General features: G+C 37.1%; 1 protein-coding gene across 2 annotated transcripts in view; it reads right to left on the reverse strand.

Annotated features, from left to right (window-relative positions):
* The window catches only part of SLIT3 (slit guidance ligand 3), a 516,877-nt gene that overhangs the window by 102,860 nt on the left and 400,783 nt on the right, over nucleotides 1–13,234 (reverse strand). For both annotated transcript variants that reach the window (XM_032196646.1, XM_032196647.1), the window contains exons 18-19: nucleotides 8,259–8,402; nucleotides 5,039–5,182 (exon numbers count right to left, since the gene is read on the reverse strand). In XM_032196646.1, the coding sequence (XP_032052537.1) occupies nucleotides 5,039–5,182; nucleotides 8,259–8,402 (288 nt within the window). The remainder of the gene's footprint in view (nucleotides 1–5,038; nucleotides 5,183–8,258; nucleotides 8,403–13,234) is intronic.

Below are 13,234 nucleotides of genomic sequence, written 5' to 3' on the forward strand. Positions count from 1 at the left end.
TATATGAACTGAAGTACTTACCGCTATAGCTATTATTAAGACACACTTGCATTGCCAATAGGGCTTTATTTTCAGTGTATTTCACCCCAAGTGACAGCTGACACCCAGGTCTAAACTCACATCACACACTGACACACGTATGGGTGATCTTCAGTCTGATTACTTCAGGCAATAACATGGAAAAGCTTAGCATGGCTAGCCATTAACAAAGACCTACGTGTACTACTTTGCACGTGTACACCCACGCTAGCTTAGCACATTGATCCTGGCCACAACACACTCATCTTTCCACCTGCCTGTGTTACAAATCAGTGCCAGGTGGGAGCTTCTGGCAACCTGGATTTGGGCTGCCTACAGAAATACAGAAACAACAAGCACAGTATTCTGCATGTACATACATGTATACACACATACATAAACTATGCAGCACTGTGAGCTTGAGCCACTCCTTATCAAGCTTTCTTTCTAAGGTCAGTATTATCTGTAGTTAAAAGCATGTGCTTTACTGCCTTGTGAACTTTGTGAGGTCTGCATCAAATCTTGGTACAGCTCCCAGAATACACTTAAAATACTGCTGCAGCCTAGCTGCAGCACTGTAGTGCGTGATACCCAAAGCAACCACTTTACAGCCTTCTAAGAGAAAAGGATTCTTAGTGTAGCTTGTGTTAGCAACATTTAAAAAAAAAAAAAGAAAGCTTTATCCATTCTCTTGTCAAGGCACGAAAACATAAACGCTACAGCAGTCTCTGTTGAACACCTGTAACATAGATATCTATATAAAATAAAGCTATTACCCATTTGTATTCCTTATTAGCTTGTGATTCTTTAAATGAGAGGACTATAAGGTGATGTTTGTTTTAAGCAACAATCTTTCTAACCTAGCTTGAATTAGAGCTGAAAATCTTGGAAAAATCTTTTTTACTGGAGTCCTGTACTGAAACTCCTATACATTATTTGTGTGTAAGAGTTTTATGAATAAATTTCAAATGAAAACAAGAGGCTGGTATTTCTGGTGAAAAAAAAAAAAAAAAGTTGACTATCTTTTGTACAAATACAGAAAGAATAATAGCCTCTAGGGTTGCTCCATTGAAGAAAATGAACTGTCAGAGCTCCACATATGGAAAACGAAGTATCCAAATGAACACTGATGGAATTCCCACATCATATGTAAATATGTCCAAGGATTATTATTATGGTAGTAGAGAAAAAAAAAAAAAAAAAAAAAGTTAATGAAATCCTCTAAAGCACAAGGTATCTTAAAAATGAAAAAGTTTCCTAAAGAAACACATGCTTCAAATACAGGTGTAGTAGCTGAAGACCTTGGAAATCTTCACTTGCAACATACTTTTACAAACCTAACCACGTAGTCAGTATCACAAAGTTTTCAGCCAAGCAGTTCCTTCAGAACACAACAGTGCTGAAGATGAAAACATCTGGCACAGTTAAGGTGTGGCAGCAAGAAAACAAACCCAAAAGAATTTCTAAATTATATAGGTTCTAGGTCAATACTACATAACCACAATATGATTTACAGCATGTAGTAAAAAGGCTTACTTCAGTCAATGCACACTTTAATCACTGCACTAGCCAGGACCTCTGGGTGTGTAATTACACGTGGATCTTGTTGAGCCTATTGTATTGGTGTAAAGGGAGAAATGGGGAGGAGTAGTAAACTCAGTGTAATGTTCCATAATAAAAAATAATCAACCTACTTTATGCTGACTAGGTTTCAGTGGCACGACTAAGTTGCTGTATAAAGGTGAGTAAGTGAACAAGTTACATAGGAGCTTTCAGTCAGAAAGAAGCAGAAAAGTGCTGAAAGTATTACTCTGCTTTCGGTTACTTCATTTCTGAATTGCTTTCCATTTTCTTTAATCCATAATGGGAGCACATGCAGGATGCCTTGTATATTTTCCATACTGACATACTTTGGCATGAATAGAGTGTTTAAACCAAGCATTTAAATCTCCAAAGCTTAGTGAACCAATGTTCCAAAGGTCATTTGTTCCACTGGTGGAAGGGAGTGAGATCATATTCGCAGAACAACTTCCATGAAACAAATCCTTACAAGGAAGTAATCCACTGTTAGAAACAAACAGCAGGTGTATATAATCAGGTTTCTGGAGAACCAGCAACTCTGAACATAAGGAAAAACTTTCAGAAACATTCATATGGTCAATCTGCAGGATGCTCCCATCAAAATTAATAAGTATGACCATTCTACAGAGGTTGCTTTAACTTAATGTGCTACTCCTCATTAGCTGACAAAGGGTAACATATCAATAAAAAATATTAAACCCTTGGAATACATTTGGTTTATACTTTCCCTAAGAACTAATCGAGAAGTTGTTACATATAAATACGATAGAGAAATAAATCTGTTGTTCTGAAACTTAAATAACTCTGGGTAAAAAAAAAAAAAAAAAAAGAAAAAAGAAAAGAAAAATTCATCTTGTCACAATTTACACATGTCCTCCTACCACTTCAGTGGCATGTAAATTTAATTCTTGGTCCAGCTGAAGAGAATCGACTTTCTATTTTAACTTCATATGAAGGTGACATGCCCACATATATACTCTTTCCATGGCAATGCTGTGATGCAGCTTTTGGAAAAAATTTAAGATAGAGGGTCTCTAGAGTGCCATGTGGGACAAGAGATCCTCTACAAAAAACACTTGAAAATATAGAACAGACAATAATTTTCAGAAGCTTTATCTTGGAAACCGGCTGTTCAAGTGGAGCTCTCAAATCACAAACAGAAATATTGGACAGGCAGATTGTTTTAAAAATTCATAATTAGTAATCAGAATTCCTACATGTAAGATAGTGATTTAACTACTCAAACAGAAACAAAGCAATCAAGCTTTTAGCAAAGATGTCTTACTAACATTAAATTCATAAGTGCTTCCTCAAGGACATAGACATATTTTTAAAATCAAGGGTGAATAGAAGTCTTGAGGGATGAAATATTCCTATCCTATTAGAAACATCTCTGTTAAAAATTGCAAAGTAGCTACGGAATATTAACTATTTAAATGAATTCTAGTGACCTGTTAGAAAAACATGCTGAAACGCATCTGGATATTGTTGAAATTAGGCTGAAAATACATCCTGGAATTCAGGGTAAGTTTATATGAGAATAGCTGCATGTTTAATTTATGGAAAACCAGCTCTTCTTACAAATCTGCCCAGCTGACTGTGTGAGGACTGACAGACATCATTGAACACCATGTGTGCAAAAGTAAAAGTACTTTTCAAATTAGCATGCTAAATACTTATTTTGACTACTAACACATAATAAAAACTGATATTTTTTCACCAATAACTTATAAAATAAATGTTCTTCATCTATTGAAAACCATTAGTGCACTATTTTCAGAGCTGTCCATGTTTTGATAATACCAGTGAGGCTGACTCAATGACCAATAACAAAAGGAGCATTTATTTTTTTTTTTAAGTGCTGTAAATATGGCAAGACAAAAAAGGAAAGAAATGTTAAATTTTGTATTAATTTCTGGCTCACAGTAATAGATGCAAAAGTGAGTCATTGCAAACCCTGATTAACTTACAAAGTGTGGGTTGAAAGGGAAAAGCAAGCATAGCGTGGATCTTCAGCTGTGTTGTCATTTCATATAACAACCTACAATGGAGTGCTGCTAGGAAATTAACACATTTGCATTTTGCATTTATATGTGAAATATCACTATGGCTTGTCTAGGCCACAATGTCTAAAGAAGTCAAAAGCAAACCTCCTCTTGCCTTAACTGTCTGTGGATCAAACACGAAGTGAAAATGTGTCAAAGAACATAATTTTTCTTCAAGAAACAGGTAGGAACCTGCCATGAGAGCATGTGGTTTTAAGTCCGTGCCAAAGCAGTGCAGTCTTACTAGCAGCAGCTTTAACTGCTGATCCTCTAAATTATAATATTCTTTATCTGCAGCTGAAAAAAAAAAGAAGAAAATTGGGCATCTTCTAACAAAATATGACAAAAATGTTTCCATTCAAACAGGGCAGGGACTTTATAGACTGATTCAGAGAGTCACACCTAGTCGCAGACGGAAGTACAGAAGCAATTGTGCAACAAGCAAGTAGGCACTGCTTGCAGCATAGTGAGAACAAGATTTCAGCAAGTACCACTTGATTTGACCTGTGACTTGAAAATGATCAACAGAAATAATCTGGTTGTGTTTGTTTCTTGTCCATCAGTTTCATGGGGCTTTGGGGGTTACAGAAAGTAATGGAAGAAAAGTCCAGGTTCAAAACCTGAAATGCAATAGCTACAATAGTTTGTTTTGGCTGGACAATTAAAGTGTATTTTCAGGGCAGTGTGAAGGGAATTAATCAGACAACTTACACTAACAGCAACATCAGGGTCCATATTCACAGCTGGAAACAAAGAGCGGACTTTCTCTCCATATTTATCAGTCTGTCTTTTATTAAAATGGACACCTCACAAAAGGTATGTAAAAATACTTGAAAAGGAAAGGAACTACTTCAAAGAAGTACACAGGAATATAAGAGAATTACCAGAAAAGCTTAGACTGGAATTTTTAAATTCCTGTTCAGTAGGACTGGAATGTTTTGCCCTCTTAAGTTCATCTGAAAATCTAAGCATTAGCTATTAGATTTTTTCTGATATCTAACTAATTTAACTGAAATCCAAGAATGCTGTCCTTACAAAACTAGACTGTAGTGAAATTAATGCAATTCTGAATCTGTAGAGGTTGTTTTCCTTGAACCCCTTCTGTGTACTGCACTAGGCTATAACATAGCAAAACATGCAGTCATCCTGCCTGAGGCTGGCAACATCTGAGCTTTTTCAGCTACTCTAGCTGAAGCAGTTCAAATGTTTTTCTGAATCATACCCTGAATCTTTCAAAGACAACCTGTGACTTCAGTAGGATAGGGTTTTCTTTCTCTAAATGAGGTTTTCCAAATATGAATAAGTAAGCATTTTGATTTTGAAACTCAAACACTGTCTCCTCAAAAAGAAAGCATGGAATCACAATATGTTCTTATTGTAAGAAGATAACTTACATTGTAGACAAAGAGACTAATGTGCTGAAGGCTCCAGGTGTGATGGTGCTGATATGATTATCATACAGAGAAAGAAGTCTCACTGAGCTCAGTCCAGCAAAGGTGTCATTGTTTATACAGCTGATAGAGTTGCTCCTCAGCATCCTGTGAAGATTAAAACAAGAAATTAGGAAATACTGGGAGGGAATATAATTTCAGGTCAGGAGGCCCTGTTTCTAGGGCATCAACAGATGTTTTCGCAAGTACTGTGCTCTATTTTTATTGATTGCTGAAGTACAACACAGCTAAAAGAGGGCTAAACTCATATGAACATTGTCTTGTGAATTTAAAATGCGTTTCTTCCACACAGCATTAGAGGCTGATGGGAACTCCATATCTGAAATTAGTATGCAATCTAAATTACAACTAGTGGCAAACTTGAAATAAACACTCAAGTCTCTCCATTTAGTAAGTATCTGAGAGCAAGTCAATACGTATTTCAGAGACCAACTGAGAAAGACTGTCAGAGGTTATGTGACAATAATACTAACTGCATTATTTCTGCTTCTATCATGGATGTTTTTTGTAATCCACATTGCAGAAATACAGAAGGAAACAGTGCCCTTAGCAGAAATCAAAGAGTAGCTTAGGAAAGATTTCCAGACCTAAAGCAAGCTCTCAAATCTCATTATAATAATTAATTGACAAGACAGAAAGCAGTAACCAATCTATAAATTGTTCTTTGCTCAGTGTTTGTACTAGATGAATCAATGCTGTGTTTTGGAAGATACATCTCTCTGAGTTGTTATGGTAACAATGAACTCGATGATACAACCTAATTAATTTGAAAGACTGCAGTGTTTTGTATCTCTGCACAGCAAAAAGAGGCTTATGAGTATGTTACACTTCATGCCAATCAACATCTGGATCTGTAAACATAACCACACAGTTGTAATATTTCTACTTAGGTGAAAAATTGTTCCATAATTAAAGCATACTACCAGAAATCCAGACAATATAAGCAGCTCATGCTGCTGTTCCAGTGAATTGATCCTCTCAATTAAGGAGCGTTCATTCTTTGGTATCAAATTCATGCAGTGAACAAGGACAATTCAGACTCCCTTAGAAGTCTGGATTTAAATCTATTTGTATCCAACAGTTGGGCATTTACATACTTAAAAAAAAACAAAGAGAGATTAACTGTGCAATCACAAACGCTCAGCATTTAAGACCTGGACATTATGCTGCTTTAGCATTACTGGTCTCTACACAGAGTTACCACCACAGCCACTACAGTTGCAATGGTTTTGGTGTTGCAACTAGGGTGAAACTATGTCAGAAAAGAGTCAGGAGGCAGAGAGGCACATGCCTTACATGTTGAGTACAAAGCTGCTTGAAAGCCAGGTCAAAACCATGACCTCTAAAAGGTAAGAGTAAATAAAAGAAATAATGCAGCTCAGGTCACTCTTGAAAATTCATATACAGAAGCATTTTCTCAATTCTGTACGTATCGGGCAGTCGTTCTGCAAGGTGGGATGACTGAACTGGGATGTCAATACATCAATTCCACAGTGATTTACTGCCTTTTAGAAAACAAAGTCTTTTAAGAATGACTGTCCAGCGTGACCTCTTTATAAAAGGCCACAATTTCAGTGCTCAAAGTCAATTATTGCATATGTCCTTCAAGCCAAAACCTTTGGTTTTATACCACAGCATACTATGCACTGTGTGCCCTTCCTGAAGGGAAACTTATACTTACAGAACATCATTTCATGCTGTGTATATTTAGACTGCTTTATCAGCTAGGGAGAAATTTAGGTCAGGTCAGCAGGATAGCTTGAATGTTAAGTATCTTTTTATTAAAAAAATGCTGAATACTGCTTAGGAGCACTGCCACAGGCTGCTTTACATTATGAAAATTAATTTAGTATCTATGGACAGTATTTTAAATTCCCTTAGTAAAATGCATACATTAAAGAACAGATGGCTGTAACCACAGAAAAATAATGCTAAGGAATAGCAAGAGAAAAGTTCCCTATTTGTCATTACAGGGCAAAGGCCTCCAAGTGAAGCCTGGAATTTTTTTTTTTCTTTTTGTATTTGAGTAAGGGCTGAAAGGATTGTGTGATGATTTTGTGCAACATAAGAAGCATTTGCTTCTAATGAATAAATTGCAGATTTTAAATTCCATATTGATTCCTGTAGTCTATTTAGTGACAGCAGCCACCTAGTCAAGTGCTTTCTTTCTACAGCAGGGAGACTGTAAAAGTGGAAATTCTTCACGTACACATCATACACATCATCTGGCTTGAGTCTCTGCTGTCATCAGAAACCTGACTGTTTTTCAGGATGGGGAAAAGGAATAGATTAGATGCCATCTTGAAATCCTCTCTGTGATCCTTCTTTCAATACATTTTTTAGCTTGAAAATAAATTAGTGCTACTTGCTGTGAGTTTATGTACCAGTGTTAGTTCTAAGAAGTAAATTACAAAGTTGTTCTAAGAGCAACTAAGTAATACCAAAACAATTTCTTATGCGTTTATGTTCGCTGTCTTATACATGCTCTCCCCAACCACAACCACATTAATACTATATCCGCAGGTAATTTCTATGGCAATCAAGACTGTAGCTAGCCCAAAGTCATGCATGTGCTCATGGGCTGATTCATCTGGTACAGAGTGAATGGCCAGCTACCTTCTACCAGCAGGACTATAACATTACGATTATGCCTGCCTAAAAGTTGCTTAGCTACATCTGTATTTGGTGGTAACAATAACTTGAGCCTTCTTTTGCTAGCTAGTGATTTCATATGATTTGTACGATATTAAAATCTTTTATGTTTCTTTCCTCCTCTGAGGTTTGGTTTGAGCAGACCAACGATTCCAATTTAGGTAGAGGACAGGGGTGTGAGGATGGACTAATAGATAGCAAGTATGTTTCTAAACACCTTGTTTCCATGGAAATAATAGAAGTATGCCCAAAAATGACCAAATACGACTGATGACAGTTTCACCATCAAGTTGCTCCTGAAACTTTTGAAAATCAGTCTTCTTCTACAGAAGTAGAAGACAAATCTCACATCCTACCCAAGACCAGAAATTTACCGAAGGTTTCATAACATTGAAACAAGGCATTGCTTTAGAGTTTGCTGTCTAGTAACAGATTTTAACAAGTGCTGCTGAACTTGAGCATGACCACTCCAGTTACAGAGGAATAGAGAAAGACAGATCATTGCACTTACAATGTCTTCAGCCCTGTAAGGCCTCTAAACATTCGTCCATGTACTGATTCCAGTTGATTCTCTGTCAGAATCAGTTCCTGCACTCCTGAAGCTCCATCAAATGTGCCTTCTCGAATCTCCTTGATCTTATTGTTGCTCAGATTTCTGGAAGAAGACAACCAGAAACAATAAGAAAAGCATTCGTGTTTTGTTCAAAACATACATCATCACACTGGAAGGATGATGGAAGGAAGGACAGAAGGGAGGTAGGTTATATGCATCTCAGTGGTTATCTAGGAAAACACTCAGTCAGCAAGGAGAGAATACAGAAGTTCAGAAGTACACCTAACCTTCTTACTCTGCTCGCAAAAAAACAGACAAACAACCAAACAAAAAACAACCAAACAAAAAACCAACACAGAACAGATAATCAAGAGTATTTAAATCCACAGATTTACCAGCTCTCATACCTCATCTCATTGTTGCTTATAAGGGTCTCTGACCCTTGTAAATGGTTTTCTAACATCTGATTTATGTTCTTGAACTTTTGGAGACTGCTGAGATTGGGTGCTCTGCAATTAAATCAGCTACCATTAAAACAGCTACCACCACATATTGAAATATGGAGCCCATTCATTTAGTGTACCAGGACCTTTACTCTTTTTAAACCCAATGCTTCTGTAAGATAAATAACTGTGTGACTGCATGTATCTGATAAAAAATTTTTATATGTACAATCATGAACTCCCAGGCATTTAAATTTAACACCATCATTCAAAATGAAATGCCTATTACTTAATTCTCAGTTCACATCTACTGCAATATACAACATTATTTTCCAAATATTTACTCTGCCTATACAGTCTCAAGATGTTTGCTTATAGATCAACTTTGGAGAACTTCAATCTAGAAAGTTAAATGAAGTTCTGATGAAATGCAAAGTGAATCTTCTGAATATTTCATATTTGTGAAAAACCCAGTGAATAGAAAACTTCTGAATGATAAAATGACCTTAGAGATGCATAAAAATAAATGTTTTTTAATTATTTAAAACACTTATATAAAAGGCCTTAAGCACTGTAAGACCTTGGGCATCAGTCCTTCAAGCATGTCCTCATGAAGCCCTGTAGAGATTACAGTATGTAATCCTATTTGTGTAGGCCTTTGACAGGAAAAACTATTTATTGTTTTAATGTCTACAATAAAAAAGAGAAAGTAAAAGATACTCTCTTGTTCCCAAGAAGATGCCAAATTCCAACACTATTACTCATACTGAATAGCATCTCATTCCAGAAATGATCCCACTACACACACAGCATGAGTAATAGTTTCAAAACCCAATTCCAGGTGATATAAAACAAATGACAAAGTATCAGATTAGCACCTGGGCTACACTGCTCATAAGAACAGGCAATCTTGTTGGGATAAAAGCTGACGGAAGACATGGCAACAGGACAGCCTGGCCTCAGACACAAATAATGTGGGTCTTGCTCTTTGCAGCAGTCATCACTTAATAAAAAAAATGTTGAGTCTTGGAGATATGCTTTATGTGGGATATGAGTATGCTGGTTTATGTCTGCTGAACAACTGTCAGACATTGGGTCCTACAGCATGTGGTCCATCACCTCTTGTGCTCTCTGTGATCAGAAAGAATAGCAGTATGGCAGCAATCAGCCAAAAATGATATAAAAGTATATAGAAATACTCACAGGTTTTGCTTTCCAGGGGTTTTGTACTTTGTCTAACGTTCACATGAAGAGTTTATGTGAGTTAAAGCAAGTCAAGGACAGATATGCTGACATATGCATTTAATTTGGGTGCTCAGCTATTTCTCTAATGGAAATGTTTATACCTCAGCATCTCTTTTGAATGCTGGCATAAGTAATTGCTCCCAATAAGCCCTTTCTTGGAAAAGATTACCCCATGATGCTTATTTGCACAAAAATAAATGAATAAATAAGTAAACGTTTGTGGCGGGAAGGGAGGGTGAGTTAGTATAATACAAAGATTTTGACTTTCAATTCACAGATTGCAGACTGACCTATACTTGTTGTTAAAGTTTTATTAGTTTTTACCGTCTAAAAGATATTTAGTCACATTAAAATGGGTGCAATTTTAATGGATGATTGGATACTCCAGGCAAAAAAGCAAATATTGGAGAGGAAGGCTGGCCATAATTTGACAAGGAACTGGCACCTTCAAACAATCCAAACCATCTGACTTTTCTTTGCTGCCAAAGAACTTCTGTAGATAGGCAACTTCACCCATTTGAGTTTCAACAGCATAAAATTATCCAAAAATATGCTAGCAGTTGCAGAAAAAGCCAATTATATGTACCTTTCCCATGCAAGAGACTTGAAACTCCAAGATTAAATGCTATGACAAAATCAAAGTTGCAAGGCAGCGAAAAGATGAGCTTTACAATAACAAAAAGGTAAGGAAAATACTGTCCTGCAATCCCACTTGGAGTACTGTCAAAGCAGATGTTCTGCCAATCCCGATTTCTTAATTTGTTTTCCTAAATTAAAGTTTTCCTTATCAGAATGCAAAAAAGAAATTGTTAGATGTCAGCACTTATTCACTCAGAAGATGCATCATCCTGAATGTCTGACCCTCTAGAATAACAGACGTGAGAAATTACATACTTTTTAGTCTAGAATTACCAGGAAAAAACAGTCAACTGTTGATCAAAACCTTAAAAAATAAATTGGTAAAACTTTGCCTGCTTTCGAACTCAGAGAGCTTTAGTCTATCCTTCCCAGCATGAAAATAATCTTTCATATATGGTGACCATTGCACTTGGCAAGAAACATTTTTTTCTATCAGAAAACTTCTGACAGAGTTTATAGCAAACTCCAATTACAGAAATGCCTCATCCTCTCACAGTGTTAAGTTTCTATCAGGAAGTGTTCTTGAAATAATGGAAGACAGTGGAAAAGAAAATGAACCTTGAGTATTTACCAAGAGACCTATGGCCTCTGGCGCGACCCAGATAGGAACCTATAGTCAACCTGGTCACTCAAGAGGGCTATTGTTTCCAGAAGGACCCTGATCTACCACGGTGATAAATTTTAATCCTATTTCCAGACTTGTATTTTGGGTAAGAGGTCAAAAGAAATTTTCAGAAAGCCTGGGTTTACTTTATATGTGGCTGTGAATAGGAAATGAACAGATTTAGGAAGCTCTCAAGGTGAGATTGTTCACACAGCTCACTTTTCAGTCAGATTTTATTTACCTTATGGCTAAAGTTTATGATAATATTATTTCTGTTGATCTTCTAACTTCAACACAGAACAAGCTGGATTCTATTCAGTCTTAACAGAACCATTCGTGCTGCTGTACCTGCTGGGTCAGTTTCAACATTTCATCATGATATTCATCACTGAATTACCAGCACATGCTGCTGAACTACCACGAGCACAACCACCAGAGTGCAGTCCAACTGCAAAGACTCTGCTTGGTCTCAACTTGCATTTTATTGTTTTAACATACAAACAGCCTGTTCTGAGTGGGGTTTTCCCAAGAATATTTCAGGCTGTTGGTGGTGCGTGTGGAGTCTTTAAGTGTATTTTGGGAGGAAAACCCCATTCTTGTGGAGGAAGGATGTTTGCTGAGAATATTTTACAGCTCTTACCAACAGTCTGGCTGTCTTTTACAAAGTGAGTTGTTCTCAGGAGCAGGATGACACTGAAAGTCTTAAATACTACAGACAGACACAGAATTATACTCAGTGACATTCGTACATTTCATGCAGCAGAGCAGATTGATGGTATCACTGAAAAAAAGGAGGCATGTGATAAGCCCAAATGCCACATATCACAACACTCTCCACAATTTCATTTCCACAAAATACAGTCTGTTTCTGTATAAAAAGTGACAGATGACTGTGACCTCAATTGCCATGGTAAAATTTATGCTTAGGGGAAAGAACAGCAGGTAACAGCTGTTTCTACAGCCAGAAACTACTTTTACCTCTCCAAAAAACTTCAGTTTATGTTTATTAAATGGACTTGTTGTCTGCAAACTTTATCGTGATTCAGTTTTATTTTGCATGTAGAGTGTATTAAATCCTGGGGTGGCATGTTGTACAGTAAGGTTTAATGTAAGAGAAATACCTACAGACAAATTAAGCCTCCAAAGTTAATTATATACTAAAGGTGGGGTTGGCAGTACTAGCTATTGCCAAGACACTCTGATTTTTCCTGTTATAAGGCTGCATTTTATATTCACTTTGTAACTTTGGCAAGAAATACAGAATGAACTGTCAGATGTCCCTTCCAGGTTTTGAGGTAAGTATTTTTTTATTGTTCTTGTTCTTTAGCAGAATAAAAGAGGTCAGTGCCCTTTTTCTGCAGCAGTGCATGAAATACGGCACTTAACCTTTTTATTTTGAATGTGAGCTTGGAGCCAATTCTTCTTCTGCAGAAACAGCTTCGGGGCCCCCAGTTGGGACAGCTGGTCCCACTGATTTCCAGGGAGAGGGCTGGGGCTGATACCAAGGAGCTGCAGCCTCTCCCTGCAGGTCAGTATCCCATCTCTGCAACTGAGTGCATCTCCTTGCTCCCACTGAGTTGGGTACTGAGGGGATTGGATGCTTGAACCTGTCTCCCATGGCCAGAAGACACCTCCACACTCCTGCTGTCATATTAGTCCTCAAGCTCTGGAGTTTTTCTTTCACTGATTAACAGCTGGAGGTGGTCCCAGTGCAAAACACTAGCAATGCAGTTCTTCAAGCTGGAAGGCAGTGCAATGTGACTTTTGCTTTCAAGTCATGCTTTTAAACTTGCAAAAGCAAGTGAGGTGCTATGGTAATAAGTCACTGACAGCAAAAGAGAGTTCAGGGCATTCAGCAAAAGCCACTGAAGAACCCAGTAAATTATATCTGGGTGGGGTTGGATCTACTTACAGTAATCCACATCAACCTCTTTATTGCACTGTAAAAAGCATTAAACAAAAATAGATTTATTTTTTGGCTATGAAAATAGTACTATGTATAC

The sequence above is a fragment of the Aythya fuligula genome, chromosome 14 (genome assembly GCF_009819795.1).
Source record: "Aythya fuligula isolate bAytFul2 chromosome 14, bAytFul2.pri, whole genome shotgun sequence".
Lineage (NCBI taxonomy): Eukaryota > Metazoa > Chordata > Aves > Anseriformes > Anatidae > Aythya > Aythya fuligula.